At 40.8% G+C, this 18989-nt stretch overlaps 1 protein-coding gene across 2 annotated transcripts in view; it reads right to left on the bottom strand.

The window, feature by feature from the left end:
* Positions 1-12004, bottom strand: part of LOC101797646 (pituitary tumor-transforming gene 1 protein-interacting protein) — a 32054-nt gene extending 20050 nt beyond the window's left edge. Inside the window, exons 1-3 of one of the 2 annotated variants that reach the window (XM_027450758.3) lie at positions 11701-12004; positions 9192-9244; positions 5892-6000 (exon numbers count right to left, since the gene is read on the bottom strand). In XM_027450758.3, the coding sequence (XP_027306559.3) occupies positions 5892-6000; positions 9192-9244; positions 11701-11800 (262 nt within the window). In that variant the 5' untranslated portion in view covers positions 11801-12004. The remainder of the gene's footprint in view (positions 1-5891; positions 6001-9191; positions 9245-11700) is intronic. The other variant, XM_072033653.1, reaches the window with a different exon arrangement.
* Between the last annotated feature and the right edge of the window lie 6985 nt (positions 12005-18989).

The following is an 18989-nucleotide window of genomic DNA, read 5'->3' on the forward strand; positions in this document are numbered from 1 at the left end:
AATCATCATTTGTCATCTTCACATGAACCCTCTCTTTCTCAACATCCTTTAAAAATACTGACAGAAGAACCACGCAAAGTTTTCAAGTATGATCATAACAGTGCCACACACAAATAAAAGATGAACTCCTATTCCTATTCATGAGCAGCAATCCGTAGTGTTAGCAACCTTTTTACTGCACTACATCAACAACTTCACTGTTTATTCCCCTAAACCACGATGGCTCATTCCACAAGCAAGAGACATTCAGATTTAGATACCCTGAATCCCGCTATAGCTTTATGAGCCCACAACTACTTTACGAGCCCTGCCAATAAGACCATCCTCGATAATAAAACTCAAGTCATTTTTATGTGATATATGACAACACGTAGCCAAATCAAGCAGCATGCAATTCTATTAACAATAAAGAATTATTGTATGTATACTCTAAACACTAAAACAGCTTTAAAATTTTATCTCATTTTCTTGTGTACTGCTTACATATAACGTACACAGTTTAAGATAGAAGCCTCAACACATTGAGGGCCCCAAACAATATGAATTTTGATTAAAGAAAAAAATGTCCTGCTAGTGTTTTACAAAGATCTTTCAAAATATTTCAATATAAAGAAATTAATCATGGGATGTAAGCATACAGAAAAGGTTGGATGCTCTAACTGTAAATTCCTTTACTTTACATATACAAAATTAAATGCAATCTTTATTTGTTTCATAATCCTTGCCTAGAATCAGTTACAATACTTTCCCAGTAGTTTGTTCTCTTCATTTACATTATGGATTCCTCAGAACAGGACACAATGTAATCATTATTTGTCTGGGGTGACAAACATGAACATGATAGAGTATATTTATAGTGTCCCAAACCTAATGAACAGCTTAAAGCAGATTAAAGCATCAAAGCAACTATAAAGATGCATAACCTCCAACTTACAACTTCAATTTTGTTCCACAGAAAAATGTTGTAAACATTTCATAGAATCACAGAATGCTTTGGGTTGGAAGGGACCTTAAGGATCATTGAGTTCCATCCTTCCCCCCACCATGGGCAGGGACACCCCTCACCAGAGCAGGTTGCTCAAAGCCTCATCCAACCTGGCCTGGAACCCAGGGGTGGGGTATCCACAGCTTCTCTGGGCAAATTTTTGCTTGTGCACTGTAATTTACTGGCTATGGTTTATAATACAGTTTAATATATAGTTCCTGAACCTACACATTTTCATATGAAAACATTCCACCACATGACTTCTCTCATTTTGTTACTCCTCTAAGTTATAAGCAACTAAATTTGTTCAGTGTTCTAAATATGGTTTCATCTCCATTAAGAAAATTAAGTATACTATTTATATTTTTAATTGCCTTTTAATTGAAGCTCTCTACTTTAGTTCTACATGGAAACAAAATATTTTCAAAAGATGAATGGAGTTGGAATGATTCTCTAAGAATGGCTGAACTTTAAGCCATGTCTGGACAAACAATACAAATTGGTTGCCAAATAACTAAAATAACTGAACCAAATTTTGATTGCTGGTACAATTTTACTTTCACCAAACCTATAATTGTGTACTGTCTTTGGGGCTACAGAGGCACAGAATTACTATTTGAATTCATGGTCAAAGGATAAGAAGCCTCTGCCCCTGCAGATACTTGAAAACAAACCGACTCAGTCTCCCATTGGTCTAACTCCTTCCATCTTCAACACAGGTCCTTACATAATTAAAAATATGGGACAACAACAAATTCTCTTTGACCCTAGTTGGTCCCTAAAAAAGGGCCACAGGATGCAACTGGGTTATTAGGGACAGGATTAGGTATATTAAATAGCATTGATGCTGAGGTCTTAATGAGTAGAGTAACTGCTACTACAGATGACCTAAGGAAATTGGAACAACCAATAAAATCATCCTTATTGGCTTTAGGAGCAAATCAATGGCTTCTATCAGATATTTTACCCCATTGGGAACAAATTGAGGAAAATGATCATCAATTAATTGTAAATGCCCTTGGAAAAGCCCAAGGCAATACCTCCCTTGCCTTGAGCTGTATCCAAGCGCAGTTATGGATACAATCTGTAGCAGCAGCTATTATTAGAGAGGGAGAAGGAGGAACTTTGCCCACTGAAATTCGAAAATTGATTTGGGATAATGCTTCAGAATTTGAAAAAGAATTTCAAGCTTGGTGGCAATTAGTCAACTTTACCCATTAAAATGATAAAATTGTTGCCTTTATACTTACTATAAGTAATGCCACCGTATACAATGTATATCCAATCATTGCATTAGGACTCAATCATAACGGAACTATACTTTATCCTAAAGAGCATAAAGTATGGGCCCATCAGAAGGGAGGAAAGTGGCAAACAATTGATGTAAATGCATGCATTGTGCGTGAACAAAAAGGTTTCATCTGTGAAAGTAACACGCTGGAATCTCAAGACATTTGTCTTGACACTGAGCAAAATATTTGCCACTTTGAGATACATCCTAATGAAACCCTTAAAACTGTACTTGTATATATTGGGAAAGGTTGTGTTTGTATGAGAACTCATTGTGATTCTGTAGTCGTAGATAATACAGAGGTAGATACCAATAATCACTCTAATGTTTGTGTTTGCAATTTTACCAAAATTCTAGGATGTGATTTTAATTACTCAGTTCCTGTCACTTCTTATCAACTTATTGCATCTAATTATATTCTGCTTCATGAACTGCTGCCTACTCCTATTGGAATGAACCTCACCTTGGTGAAGAAATTGCTGGTACATGAGGACCTGAAGCAGCTGATGACTCAAGTCCGAGAAAATGGACAAAAGACTCTGATTACTGTCCATCATGATGCACAAGAAATACATCGAGTGATGGAAAGAGTGAAGAGAGATGAGAGACACCGTTGGTGGGACAATTTGTTTGGATGGTTGCCAGCTGCCAAGGGAATCTTCAACAAGATGCTTCACCCTGTTATTGTTCTGCTAATACTCACTGTGTTATGTTTTATACTGACAATTAGTTTGTATGTTAAACTCTGGTTTATGATGAAACGTTTAGCATCCCTACACAATGTACATACACTCGGTAAACCTCAATCCGAGAATGTATGTGATGTCCCTGACATATTCCAACTGTCGTGAAGCTTGAGTAACTATAGTCACGGGGTGGATTATGTGGTGTAAATGCCTGAAGTAACTAGGAAAATAAAACTAACATTCACACTTTTAAGGAAAAGGTACAGCATTGAAGAGGCTTTCAGGGTAGGGCATAACTGCATTCCCTAGGCTCCCAACCTTAGATGCTATCGCGCTGGGGAAACTTGGTGTGCTAGCTCTAAGGAACACCATGGAGCGTGGAGTGGAGTGGAGACACCACGGCTAGGCTCTGTAATCAGGTGGGACCTCGATCGTTCTTGTGCACAAAGCTGCACTTTTTGCCACCCTAAGCCAAAGACCTGTCATGTTTTGACAAATGCTGTACCCTAGTGTTCTTTTTGCTCATTATAATATCATTATAATACCAAAACACACCTCCATCCCAAAAGCTACCCGCCTCCAAGGTGCGACCGCCCCTCACTGAGCATGCGCTCTGAATTTCTTGGAGCCTATTACTTTAAACGGAGACGGGAAAACTTTACACCAATCATAACTAAGATATGCTTGACTAGAGCCACTCAAGCTCCACCTAAAAGATAGAAAATAATATAAATTGGCCCAAGAGAGAGGGGATGTTAGGGAAGATACCATCGTCAGGGGAGATACCATCCCAAGGACATACAACATCCTTAGGACCTCCTGACTCCTGGGATCAGTCGACGGGCTGAGCCTCTCTTCCCCCCCATTGGGACGCCTTTGGGTGAGATCTGAATATTTGCTTATAAATCTCTATAGAGTCTTTGATCCTTTTAACGCGTTTATTTCTAGGCTGCGCACCTAGAACCCCTAGAACCCCTAGAACCCCTAGAACCCCTAGAACCCCTAGAACCCCTAGAACCCCTAGAACCCGCACCTAGAACCCCTAGAACCCGCACCTAGAACCCGCACCTAGAACCCGCACCTAGAACCCGCACCTAGAACCCGCACCTAGAACCCGCACCTAGAACCCGCACCTAGAACCCGCACCTAGAACCCGCACCTAGAACCCGCACCTAGAACCCGCACCTAGAACCCGCACCTAGAACCCGCACCTAGAACCCGCACCTAGAACCCGCACCTAGAACCCGCACCTAGAACCCGCACCTAGAACCCGCACCTAGAACCCGCACCTAGAACCCGCACCTAGAACCCGCACCTAGAACCCCTGTAACACCTGTGTATTTCATGCATACTAGCTTGCTTTTGCAGATAGTCACTATCACCGGCAATCCAAAAGAACCTGATTATCTGTTGCTGTAATAAACCATACTTGATTGCATTGTGATAGCTCTCCTTAATGCAACTAGGGTCAGGGTGGTTATCCGTGATAGTTCAGTGTTCTGAATCTAACCAGACCCCCCAGACGGTTAATGCATTGTTGGTGAATGTCTGAACGGACCCCCAGGTGGTTATTACGTTTTTGGTGAATGTCCGAACGGACCCCCAGTTTTGGTGAATGTCCGACTGGTTCAATACTCTGAATCCAACCGGGCCCGTAACGGTTAATCAGCTACACCCCTTTAACGCGACAGAAGCAAAAAGTAATTTGAAGCTATTAAGTGCACAATAAAGTTGTCAGTATCCAGTAGTCTGCTTTCCTGTCTCAGCTATTTCATTGCTTATTGTTTATGAAAAACAAAGCAATTAAGATAATTTGTATTATATTTCTTCCATACCTTTTTTTTTCTTCACTGCCGGTTAACAATCTTTCAACATGCCTTATTCCACATAAAATTGCAACTGGAAGCCAGTCGTTTGTTTTTCAGCTTTGAGAACTGCAATATTCAACACTATTACTGCAATAGTTGCAGCAACACTGAGCCAATGCCTGGCTCTTCATTTTATTCACAGAAAGGAAAAAAACAAGCCCAGCACTCTCATGGGAAATTAAGTTTCCTACTATATCTGAAGAGGATATTCTCAATAAGACTATATACACTGACCAGAACATGCTGCTGCATAGGATTTGTAAAAAATAATTAAGGACGTGCAAGTTTGTCTGTAAATTTTATTGGTTGGTTTATTTATTTACACTCTTTTTCTGCTGAGAATGTCCTTCAATACAACGTTTTCAGTCTGTGTTTGAGCTACATTGAATCTAGAAACATAATCCATATCCAAGCCAGAAATCCCTTCTCTAACAAAAGTAAAGTGATAAGAGCACCCTTTCTGTCTGTAAAGAAGTGCGATCACTGCTTTGCAAAAGGACACAGCACAAATGTCTTCCTCTACTGGCTAGGATGGAGTTAACTCCCTTCCTAGCAGCCCATATGGCTTTTGGATCTGTGGCTACAGCAGCACTGGTGTTTTGGCTACCGATGCACAGCGCTTGCTCAACATCAAGGCTGCTCTTTTTCTGACTTTGCTCCCACTGCAGTGAATAGGTTGGTGGTGGGCAAAACACTGAGAGCAGGGCACTGCTGGAACATCTGACCTGAAGTGGCCAAAGGGATATTCCATACTGTGCAACGCCACAGTCAGCAATAAAAAAAAATGAGGTAGAGAAAGAAGAGGTCAGCAGCAGGTGGATAGGCAGGAGGTGTTCTGTTTTCCATGGTGACTACTTTTCAGAGACTGGCCGGGCATCAGTCTGCCTGTGGGAGGTGGTGAGCAATTTCCTTTGCTCATCTCCCTGCTAGCCCCCCACCCCAAATCATAACTACTGCTTTCCCCCTGCCCTCCAACCAAGTTATCAGTAAGTGGTAGTTGCATTTTAGACTAAACATACTCAAATCTCTCTCTCTACAGCAAAAGTAAAATTAGTACCTACTCCAGCAAACTCCCCATCGAGCATTTGAGAGTGAGCATAATGAAGATGATGGAAGAATGCTTCTTACAGGATAATCAATACAGGTGTTGTTGGTGTAACACCAAAGGCACTGTGGGAAAAAAAAAAAAAGAAAAATTATTGATCTTCAGAAAACAGTTTACAATCTAGTGCTCCTCTCCACAGAAAATATTTTTAAGTATGTACAATATCATATAGATGCATTGATAGCACTTAGTAACATGAAACCTACAAAAGTTTGGTACAATTCCAAAGCAAGCCCAATTTGAATTTTGTACCTTTAGGTAATAAATATTAATAAATATATACACTAACCTGAAAATATCTGTGGACAATCCAAGGTACTCAGTGCACAACCCAAATGGCTTTAGGGTTTAGAATTACTGAAGTTAAAAAAAATTACAATACCCCAAACCCAACCATTCAAAATTTTAAAGCCAGCAGTATCTCTGAGGAATACAAAACACACTTAGAATCTTACTTCAGCCCTATATTTGGCTACCAACAGAAAGAAAGCCATAAAGAACTTCTACAATTCTACAGAAAGTTTTGCAGCAAGATAAAAAAATACAACCCATTAAGAAGTTCTAGATAAGAGTAAAAGGAATCCTTGACAGAATGGGGTTTTGTAGGATTCATTACAGACAAAGCTCATGCAGGAACTGTGCTTTATCTAACCAGGCTATCAAGAACATCTCTCACACATCCTCAGTTGCATAAAAACAGTTATCTTGCTCTCAAGAGTTACAAAATGTTAAATACAGAAGAACCCCTTTATAGTGGATTCTGTTCTCTTGAAATGAGTGAGGAAAGGAGCAAAACCACTGTATTCACATGCTGTAGCTGGTAGACTGAGTCACAGACATTGGTAAAATGCATCTAACAATGTTAGCTCAGAACATGCTTATTTTTGTTGGCCTGGCTATTTAATAACAAGAACTAGCAGCTCAAAAATAACAAGACTAATAGACTGGAAGTCACTGTTAAACTTGGTTTGAATGCAGTGGTCACCCTGTGTCCAGTAGGAGGCTGTACCAGATGACCTCACGATATGCACTGTCAGTAACACCCTGCATAAAAGGTTAGTTGTATCCCTGTAATGGAGACTTCTACAGGCAACTCTATTAGAAAGGTCCGTAGCCCTACGGGTAATAGCTGGTGCTGCTACTAACCAGCGCAGAGGTTGAAGTAAGAAACTATTTCAGCTGACTTATTCCTGACACTAAAAATCGATCTAATTATCAAAATTGACTTTATAAAAGCCTAAACACCAAAGGGCAAAACATTTCCTTAACTTTGATTCCTCTCTACACAACCCACAAAGGCAGGCTAAAAATATCTTATATAAAAGCAAATCAAATGAAGCAGAGTATCACACAAAGCGAAAAAAATCTCAAGACATTAAGCAATAGCTATTTGCACATTAAGTAGTATCTCAGGACTCTAAAGCTCTAACCAAAACCTTTATTCCTTACAAAACAGTACCTTAAAGATAAAATCAAATACAACAGCATCTCCATAAAAATACCAAGCACTCAGAACTTCTTGATGAAAAACACGAGAAAGTTGGTATCAATCAACTCTAAGGACCAATTCAATTATAATTAAAAAAAATCTCATCTTTTGAATCACAACTCTATTTAACTGAACTAAATGGTAACATTTTATGGTTTGCTTGGAATTATTTTTATCTATTCACCAAAAGTTTAATTTTCATTTTTATCTGCTGCTACTGTCTACGTTATCATCAGTTGGTAATTTCATCTACTGAGGCAGTTAAGGTAATTTCAGCAATCCTTTGTTTTCATATTGCTTACACAAATGCTAATGGCTTTATTTATAGCCTTTTTTTCTTTAAATGTATGCACGAATTGTCTGAATCAAGTCTAAAGTTACCTCCTCAAGGTTAACACTGATGCTACTGCAGCAGTTGCCCTGAATCATCCGTCATTCAGCCATCAGAACAAGCCTGGACTCTGTCACTGGTTTGACAGATTCTGAGAATCTGTAACTCTGCTAGCGTCTTCAGTGCACACCTGAAGGATTTATTCTGCTCACAAGGTGAGCACACAGTTCTCAGGTTAATAAAAGTGGTGCTCAGAACGCCAGTCACAGCACCTAGAGGCATCAGCTGCAGCACCTATTTGGAGTGACAGGCACACCAGTGGTAGTGATGAACATTTAATCTTTAATAACACATATTTCATGTTTCTTACTTTGTGTTTTTGAGGATTAAGAGTTCTTTACGGTATGCCAGGCTTATGATGACAAATAGACGTCTAGCAGCACATAGTCAATGACTACATCACTACAACGCAATTTGTATTTTTCCTTAAATCCTGCGGTAACTTACACATAACTTCAAGACTCCTGAAGCATTTCATTTTCAGTGACATCTGAAGTTAGAATTTGAAACACTCTCACTATAAACATAGGAGTTTCCTTCTGCACTGCAGTGACAGACACGTTTGGATACTTATCACAACCCTTGTTGTGTAGCTATAAAGGTTTTGAGCAAAGGGCATGGCATAAGATTCCATTGATTTAAATGTCTAGGTTACCACAATCTCTTTGGAAATCTAAACACGTTGCTACAAAAGCAGTCATCTAGCACAACAGTCTGAAGCACTCACAGTCTCACGCAGTCAGAGAGGCCAGTGTCTGAACAGCTACAAAGCACTGACCAGTCTGCCTCAACTGAACACAGTGCTAGTGCTCGGGGCATCTCTAGAAAACTGCATTTCTAGCTTGCTTACTTGAATTTGTCAGCTCTCATATTCTGGATACAAGAAATGCAAGGCATTTCATCCACATAGGATTCAGTTCATCCAGCCCTCATAGAGGATGGAAATTTAACCAATGCTGCTTGAAAAATGAGGGTAAGAATCCAAACCAGTAGCAGCAACTTGCTCTGCTGCTCTGTGCAAGTACCAAGCACTCATGGAAAGGGGAAGCCTGAGTACTGCTTGGTCACTCCTCTCCAGAGAAATACCCTGAGCAACCAAATCACGGGCCACCCTGTAACCCTGGGAGACTGAAAGCACAGTGGCTCCAAGGGGAAGAAGGACATCAAGCAGACAATTTTTACCAACTGAAGGCAGACAAGAGCCAACTGATCCGGATTTCCTGTTATTAAGGGTAGTTCAACTAGCTTCATCATTTTAAGAGAACTAAAAAAAAGAAACAACCAGCCAAATAAAACCCAACAACTCAATATAATATTAAGTGAAAATAAATCACCACATTCTTATCGGTCAAAAAACAAGATATTTAAAATCTTACCGAAACATTTTTTAGACATTCTTCACAGGACCTATGGGACAAATCGGAACAGGCTGGAGAAAGAAAAAAAAGAAAAACAAAACAGAAAGTATATTTATTTTCATTCAGTAATGTCAAACATTTAACAAAATATTTAGGGTTCCTCTCCCCCCACTACTAGGTATGTGCAATAATTTTGATTAAATAATGAAAGCTCAATATTTTCATTCCAGAAGAACGGTAGCAAACAGAGATAGAAAGCAGTTCAGGTTTGACCTCTGAAATAGGAAACAATTTATGCTTTTGAAATTGAAGGTACAGGTAAGCCATCTTACTCAGAGATGATTGTTACTTTAAGGACAACATGGGAGACACAACCCAAGAGCCTCCCAATATCTCTGCTAAAGTTCTCAGACTTACAGTTCAACATCACCAGTGATTTAGGTTACATTTTCAGTAACTGAACCACCAAATGAAGTAATGTAACATCCCTTAGGTCCTTATCAAAAAGCTTTTCACCTTGTTTATCTTCAACTGCCTTCTTATGGACATATATCACAGTCTATAAGAGCATATAACCAGAAGTCTGGGGCTCAAATTATAAAGAATAAAATCAGACTTTGATTTACATACTCCGTTACAAAATGTTATATTACCATGAGTAAGCAGGAAAAAAAGTGTATAATTGTGCTTTATGTATTTCTCCAGGTCCCTTAGCTTACAAGGCACACAAGTCAGTTCAAGAGCAGAACATCGGGAAAAAAAAAAAAAAAACACCTCTCAAACTGATAACACACTCAGGCCCTCCAATGCACCTTGAAAAAGCAATATGGGTACCAGCATATTAAACAAAAGCAACCTGGAAGCATTTGGACTCAAACATAGAAAGCTGACAGACTCCCTCATATTTCAAGGGACTACTGTGATCTCTTTATCAGGGAAAAAAAAAAGCATAAGCCACAGCACAACTACCACCAATTACTCACATTGTATTTTAGCCAACATTTGTTGAACAACCATTCCTTCTATTTTAGCATAACGTCAACATTAAGTATCTAAGATGAATTTTCCCTTTAATTTTTACATACCCACCTTGGTTTACCAAAAAGTGTCATAATTATGTCAATAAGCTACATCAGTTTCGCTAAAGCAGCTCCATTAATGTAATACACCTTGCAGAGTCAGCCACAGCTGCACGAGGATTATATTCTCACAAGGAGAAAGGAAAAAGCTAGTACTGTTCCTACATCTTTAGGAAATTACCAGAATCCTGTCCACATGTACAGGAATTGTAGTATGTTAATTATAACTAATTATGTTTTCAGTAACTGGAGCACCCATTGTAAAATGATGACCTGTGTGAGCTCACCTTCTAGGAGGTGTCCTCAAGGACCAGCGTAACACAGCTCCAGCACAATGCTGGTCTTTCACAAAATACAGGTAAAACCTAACAGCACAGACAATAAAGCCTGTTTATAAAACAGCCCCTTTCCAATAGACATGGAGGTAGCACATACAGATTTTTTTTTTTATTGTGTTTTTTATTTATTTAAGGAAGACAGGGCTTTAAACCATCCACTGTACAGTAAGGACTGCCACATTACCTTAGGATCGGTGACCCTTGGGGGAGGGAGCTCCCTACTACGCCTCTAAAACCAGCACAACCACTCAGTCAGAAACTCTTCCACACCTACACCAAGGCTGTTCTTAGGCAGTTTGTGTTAATTTGCTCCCTACCCACAGTCTCAGCTTAAACCCTTCTTATCTCCCATGGGCAAACTTCCAGGAAGTTTGAAAAAAGAAGTTTTTCACTTAATCTCATTGCTCATTTTATCTCTTAAAAGTCCCTTAAATCCTTCTGTACAATATGGATTCATAATTCCATATAATACAATCCTTTTCCATACCAGCAACAAACTTTGTGTCGTGAGCAACCTCCCAACCTCACACAGAAATAAAAACACACGAGAAGTTCAATCCTAGGGCACCCCTAAGCAGACTGACTGCCAAGGCAACCCGATTTTTGGCTCAAACCAAACTCCTCAGCTTGGCTGATGTTCCACACAGCTATTAGAAAGAAACTGATTAGCTTACAGTTGCCAGCAGATCCCTTCCTCTCCAATAGCTGAGAGAGGCTGACTGCTCCCTTTCTCTTCTGCCTCAAGTCAGCTGTCCCAAAACCTGGAGATTTCTTATCACACGTAAGCCCTACCCTCAAAGAACAGAGCCCCCGCAAGCTGGGCTCTGAGTACAGGTCAAGGTCCATCTGCAATACCCTAATTTAATGCAAGTACTGTACCTTTCTGGTCACATCTATTAAAGGCAAACAAACTGAAGATCCCCCCACACGCACCCCGAGCAGCAGGGCAGCGCCGAGCACCCCCCGACCCCCTCGGGGCGGGCTGCCCGACCCGAGGCGGCGGAGGGCAGCAGCCTGGGGGGCTCCTGCTTGGGCTGGGAGCCCCCGGATGGAGAAAAGAGGAAAAACCCCGAGCCCCGCGGCTCCCCCATGCCTTGCGGCCGTCCTTACCCTGCACCGGCGGGGTGACGGTGGTGAAGGCGGCGGCCGCCATCCCGACGCAGCCCCACACCAGCGCCAAGGCCGGCAGCCAGCAGCGCCCCGCCGCCATGGCGCGGCCCCGCGCCCACCGGGAGCCGCCGGCGATGGCGGGGAAGGGGCGGCCCTGAGGGCGGCGCTGAGGCGGCCGGGCCGAGCCGGAGAAGGAAGGGGAGAGGCCGGGGGAAGGGTGTTGCCTTCCGTGAGGCGTGGTGCCTTCCTCCGGGGGGCTCCTTGTCTTCCTCCCGGCAGCTCCCCGATCGTGCTGCCAGGGATGAGTCGCGCACCTGACGCCTCTGTGGGCTGCGGCTTGAAAGGCTCACAGCATTCGTTGACGCGTATTTCTGATACGCCAGGCTTTGGGTTTAATTAATTAATTAAGTTGTTTTTTCCGGAAGGACCCGTTGCTCCTGCCTCCTGCTGTCACGTTGCTGCGAGGAGCCAACGAGAGCAGGCGTTGCCCTGACTCAGGGCTGGTCGGAGAAGGGAATAAAGATGTTGAGGGAAATATGAAAATTTGCTGTGGCCTTCTCATTTTAACCAATTAACGAGTTGATAGTTTTCACTGGTGACTCCTGCGGTCTTACAGATGCTTATAGTGCTCAGTAAAGTGTCTTAGGGTCCAGAAAATACCCAGATGGGGCTGTGAGATAGGAGATGGGGATGAAGGAGATGGAGCCCAAATTCTCTGAGGCAGCTGGGTCCTAAGGGTGCACCTGAGATTTAAGGCACCCGAATGGCAGTAAGACACTGGTAAGGTGCTTATCGGGTCCTTAATGGCCTAGAGTAAGAAGAACGTTCTTCACAGTGTTTTGTGTATCTAACTTTAGACGTCTGGTTCACATTACTGCAGAGATTATTGTCCCTAAAATCCCCCACAGGAAGAGATGAGGAGCTCCAGAAACCCATTCAGGTTCAGGGAAATAGGGTAACTGCTAGTACCTCAGGTGAGTTAGGGAACAAACCCGAGTCTTGTTCCTTGGTTCTAACCTGGGCTGTTGGCCTTCGAAGCTGACGAGGTGGTATATTGCACCAGGATGGCTTTATGAGAGATCTGTCAGTTTCAGATTGGAAGGTGTCCTTACCTTGAGTGAAATTCCAACCAATGCATTAAAAAAATATTTACATTTCATCTAGCCTATGTCATCTTTGGATTTTTGCCAGCAGCATTAGTGTTTCTGCTTCTCTGTCTGTAAGGAGTGTTCAAAAGCCAAAGTGGGCTGAGGCACTATATGCAAATCAAGATGCTTTTACCTGAGCTTAATGTATGACAATACTGATTCATGAGTTCTTCAGCCTTCTTGAGCTGGCTGAAGACAAAGTCTTGCCATGTTTTAAGGTCCACAAATCTTTATGCTCTGAAATGCTTTTTTTTTTTTCTTCATGTTTCCATACTCTTAAATCACTTGGAGCATGATGTTGGAATAGTAGAGGCACTCGGATGAGTGACAAGCATTACCAAAGGCATGAACCTGCTCACGTATATAGGAATAATTCGATAGACTACAGCTAAGAAGGCGTATGACAGAGGTGTGGAAAGTCATGACTATCTTTTCTAATGCAAGACATAAAGGGCAGTGAACAAAACTATCAAGTAGAAAATGGAAAACAGAAGTACTCAGAAGGAAATAAGATGCTTCAAGTATAGCTAGGCTGTGAAACAGTCTTTGGATGTTAAGGACGCTAAAATTTAGATTAGTCCAAAAATGTTGGATTTTTTTTTTTTTTTCTCCCCATGAATATGTCTGTTTGAAAGTATTAAACACCAAGATATCACCTCTGGTTCAGAAAGTAACTGAACCACACTGCCAGAAGCTGCATGTGATTTCCAAGGCAGATGCATCATATGCTTGCCTTGTTCTGACGTTATTCCTTAGGCATTTGTTGTTGACTGCCTTTTCAGGCTAGATACTGAGCTAAAGTGCCCTTTAAATGACTTTATATAGCTGTTCTCATTATTTTTCTTTTTTCTCAAAAACCTTTTTTATAATCCATATGTTTTTGATTAAATGTACTGAATTACGTTTGAGGCAGCATGGAAGTTCTCTAGCCATTTTTTCGTATCTTAGTTTCAGATAGTTTTAAGTATGCAGTGAAGAATGACTTCTCATAAAACAGCTCAAATACCAAGCCAAAGCTTGTAATTTTTCCTTGAATTGCTTCTAGCATGGTAATTGTAAAGTGTCTTTCAGCTGGAGCAAAGAGCTATGGGAGAAGGGGAAATAAAAGAATTTGCTGAGGGCTCTTTAGAAGAATGGCTATATCCATCTTCTCTGATCTAGCTTTGCTATTCCTTTGGGGGACAAAAACTTTAACATATTTTATGAACAGCTCTGGTAATTCTCTCACAATAGATACACCTACAATAATGAACCAGATTTTTTCGTTATTAGGTACCCACTTGCTTGGCAGATGTAAATTCCCAGGAAATGGAGCGTAGAAGACAGGAAAATGTGATATACCAGGAGCCTGGGTTTGGAATAAGCAGTATGTATTAAGACTACAAACAAACAGTTTCAAAATGTAAACAAAATTCGGTGTTTCTTTTTTCTTCCTATCATAATGCCATTTCAAATGGTAACTAGAACTTTTCTGCCAGCTCCATAAACTCTGCATGGGATTTTGAACAGCGTTTGTCCATGTGCATTTTCAGCAGCAGCTCAGGCCAAGGCACTTTTTCCTCACCTCTGTTCCAGTTCCTCCCATGTGAGAGATCAGCTGAAGGAGCCATTTACTCGGTAGCTGAACAAAGGACTGACTTGGCTGTTTTTCAGCTGGTTTGCTTTTTCATCATTACCACTGGTAACAACCTCATAGGTGAAATACATGTAGCAGTTATAAAGCCTGTGTGTTTGGTTGATACCCTTAATGACAGTATTGCTTCATCACCAAGTTTATCCAGCTTGTCTGATTACAATGTGCATAAATAATTCAGCTGATAGATCATGTAAGTGATTAGAATGCCTCTCTTTTTTTTTTTCTTTTTTTTTTTCTTTCTGTTTTCTTTGCTATATTGGGCTTATGGGTATATGCTTTGGTAAAAGGTACCAGTAACACACCATTTAATAGCATTGTATTAGTTTGTGCTGACTGGAGCAAAAACGTTTCTAGGTTCCAGTTTGACATACACTTAGATCAGTGTTGTTCCCTCAAAAAGTACTCTGTGCTCCCTCTCTCTGCATGCTTGTTTTTGCATATGAACAAATACATTTCTGCTGTCCCATAGTGAGCTGATGCTATTGAAAATCTGTTTTTCAGCTATATTAGTGGTACCCTATCTGGGTCACTGAGCAGGTGACCAAATGCTTGTGTTGGCACATCAGAGGAGGAATTGAGGGGATATAACTAATACCCTGGGGAGGAAGAAGGACCTCTTTTGTTTTAAGTTGCAGGAGCAGCTTAATTGCATGTTGGCGTCATATTAAGGGTTCATTGAAGTCATGCAAGAAGGTACATGTGAAGCCTAGAATTTTGTTAAAGTGGGGTACTAACTATGATTAAATACCTACAGGGAGCAGACCTGCTGCATGTATGCCTTTATATAGTCATCCTTCAGAGGGTATTCAGATTCTAATAAAATTAGCTTTTACAACTCTCTTCTTCAAATATGAAGTATTAATAATACCATTTTATAGAGGCTCCCGCCACAAGTTGAGGCTATTTCTTAAGGTCAAATAAAAGAACATTAGATCTTCCAGATGAAAATCTTTCTTCTGCCTTAACCAAATAACCACCATTTTATAAACAATCTTAATTGAGACAGAACTCATAGAGATCCTAATGATTAGAAGTAACATCATAAACAGATGAGCTCCAATCCTGAAAATGAACATTTGAGATGTTTTCAGGGATTAGAACAATGCAGTATAGAGAGGAATTGGTGTGTGTGTGTGTGTATTTTAGGTTTTGCAATTTTGTTGTAAATATGATGGTCCAAATTCATCTTTCAGGCAAACCCTGTGATTGAAACAGAGATTAAATCAACTGTTAACAGTCTAAATAAATTCAGACACGATCAGCTGCACACTACTGTGACAATTAAAATAAGTCAGCCTTCTCAGTTGATGGGGGGCCCTTCTCATGCAAGTTAGATTAGCACTTACAGTGCAAAGACAGAGCCTAGGGGTATGTGTAGGATCAGTTCAACATCTTTGCTGAGGGAGGTGGTAAGAAGCGTCTGATTTTTCTTTGTGTGTCATTGTCATACTTATGTGATCACACACTTAATATCTAGGGAGTAAATCATACTTTTTAAAGAGTATCTACATAATTACTCCAGTATCTTGTGGCTCTAACTGAGAGATAGAAATGTTAGTCTCATCAAAAAAGGCATATCGTGATTTTTTCCCCCTCTGATTCCCACAGCTCATATTACATATAAGGCTTTTCTGGCAGGGGAATATTTGTGAATATCACTGCTAAACTTGGCAGAATGGTTAATGGTACTGAATTGCAATATAATTGAATTATAGTCTACTGTTAGATTTATGGTAATACCTCTACCCAAAATGACAAGCCAAGTGTTTCAAAGATTGTATTTCAGTAAAATCTGGCAACGCATAGACAGCTGTTAACATTTAGTCCTCTCAGATATTTCAAACAAGGGAGAGCATTGAACTTTCTGTTATAACTTTTACTGAACAGAACAGTTCTAGCAGGGCAGACGAGTTTATTTCGAAAAACATGGACAAGAAGCTAATTGGTAAGTGCAACTTTTCTGGATAGAAAAAATGATTTTTTTTTTGACTGAGCAGTGTTGCACCAAACAATGGACGGTATTTTAAAAAAAAAAAAAAAAAGTTTGGGACCTTGGCACAGGGTATTATTCAGATCTCCCAAAAATGTTGTTGCAGTCTTGGTAGAAAAAGGAGCCTTCATTGTAGGAGTCCTTCCTTGCACAAGTGTTTTCAGCTGGATCAGGTAAGATCAGCTGGATCAGACTCCCCTAACTGCTTCTCTGCTCAGTTCTCACAACCCTGGTTGTGCTGGGTGATCCTGTGTGACTATTTCAGTAGTGCATTGTTGAGAGGAATGGGTTAAAAACAGGAGGTTGGTGAGGAGGATGGCATCAGAACAGAAGGCTGGTGAGGAGGACTGTAAATACGCTCAGGTGATCTTGCAGCTGGGAGTGCATAAAGTCTGGGGAGCAGCAATGTAGAAAAACATATAAATTATGCCTGCTGCTGTTTGTGCTCTGGGTTTGGTGAGTGGCACATCTGTGCAGAGATAACATGGGTGTTTGGTGAACTCAGAGGCACACTATGAGAAGCGCTTGAGCTCCTGGCCTTGGTACAGAGGAGATCAAAGAAAGGTACAGCACCCCTGTCAATGAAAACTGTGCTGAGCAGCATTCAGTCAGCTGTGAAATAAGATCAGCAACTCATGATTTCTTGTGGCTTGCCTTCTGTGTTGTGGTTTAACGAGGCACCAGCTTTCCCTGGGAACATGGCTACAGAGCCACACGGATCACGGTGCTCTGCTTTCTGCTGCTTAAAATTGCTGTTGCTCTCTAGAGAAACCTATTTCCTAGATTGTGTTTTCCCCCAGAATAAACAGAATTCTCTATTATTTTATATGTTATATAAGTATTTGTGGACCTAATTATATGTTTTGCATTGATCATTGGTTTTGCCTTATTAAATTTCCTTAACCATAGCTGGAACAAGAGAGACATTGTAGAACTGCAGTCAGCTGGGGGTAGGGTAAACAGGAGCATCACAAGATAGGGCAGCCCAACGAAAGCAGGGCTTTCCTGTTGCATTTCAGCAATGACTCAATTTAAGCTATTGGCTTAGCAAACTGACAGAAAATACCCTTTGGCTGCCATTTCCCAGGCCTTACCTAACTTCTGAAGGATTTATTTTGTTAAAACTGATAAAGATCAGCTAACAATTTAGTGCCAAAGTATGGGAGAAGTACTTACCCCCACGGCTGCTCTTATTTAGTCCATTTTCTACACCGTGAGGGATCCAGATTTTCCCTTGACATTTCACAATCTATAAAGTAGGACTTAACAAGCTTTAAGTTGGTTACTGGATCTTATTCTCAATACAGCACATTTACCGGCTTGTCAGCACTTCAGCTTTGCTTTCCCCCTGCAGCACACTTGGATTTGGTTCAGAATGCTGTACCTATCTCACACAGCTCTGTCCTGATTACTTTTGATATAAAGTAGTTATACAATTTTCTCCTGGAATCAACTGGAGTAACTCGAGAATTGAATGCCAAAACATCTTGCTGTAGCTTCGACCTGTCTTCCTCTGTCCATCCCCTTAATTCAGGAGACTTAAGAAGCAGTTGTATTTCTACCTAATTATTTGCCAGAAGTTGAATGCAATACTAGTTCCACACCACTGAAGAAATCCTTTCTGTTCTTTCATTTGCAGTATAAAATTCTCATATTGAAAAGCAGGAATTGTAGCACACGAGCACACACCACAGTATTACTTAACCTGGAGTCTTAACTGGAGCAATTACTTGGATCTTGCTCCTTTGGAGGAGTTGAGATACAGAGTTGTGTTGATTACTTTGTTACTAAAATTCACAATACAGAGTCACCTGTATTATCCAAAGCAGCGAGCTACTGTTTCAAAAATAATAGCATTACAAGTGTTCCAGTGGACAGGCTCCCTGCTCAAATCTCCAGGCATAGGTAGGTGATGTGTGGTGGTTGGACACACATTTTAAGAAGACACCACTGCCCCTTGAAGCCATAAAGGAAAGTTTAAGAGCTCATAAAATCAAACTAATAGCTTTTGTCCACTAGGAACTTGTGTTTATTCTTGTTAGGAAAAAGATGTGGCAGCTGAGCCCTGGAATAAACCCAAGAAAATGTTTTAAATTGCTACAGTAGAGGATTATCTGTAACAAAATGAAATGCAAACCACTGTAAAAATAGCTCTGAAAAAAAAAAAAATTCCAGGGCCAGTCCAAGCAACACAATCAATCCTGGTTTGCTAATTTACAGTAGTATTCTAGCAAATCTAGATGTGTGCTATGTCATATATGACAGATCATGCAGAAGCACTACAGACCCTTCTGCCTTTTCTGGTGCCCTGCAGAAATACAAATGTGTCACCTAAGACACCGTCTTGCGAGAGGTGGCTCCTGGAGGGCTGCTGTGGAAACCCGGCCCCAGAGAACTGGCTTGTCCATTTAGGAAAGCAGGGAAAAGGGCCTGGAATTCCTTCAGCAATAAGTCTGCCCATGAAAAGGCATAGAAAGGGTGTTAGAAGAAAAGGAGAGTCTTCTAGGGACAGAAA

The sequence above is a fragment of the Anas platyrhynchos genome, chromosome 2, assembly GCF_047663525.1.
Source record: "Anas platyrhynchos isolate ZD024472 breed Pekin duck chromosome 2, IASCAAS_PekinDuck_T2T, whole genome shotgun sequence".
Classification (NCBI taxonomy): domain Eukaryota; kingdom Metazoa; phylum Chordata; class Aves; order Anseriformes; family Anatidae; genus Anas; species Anas platyrhynchos.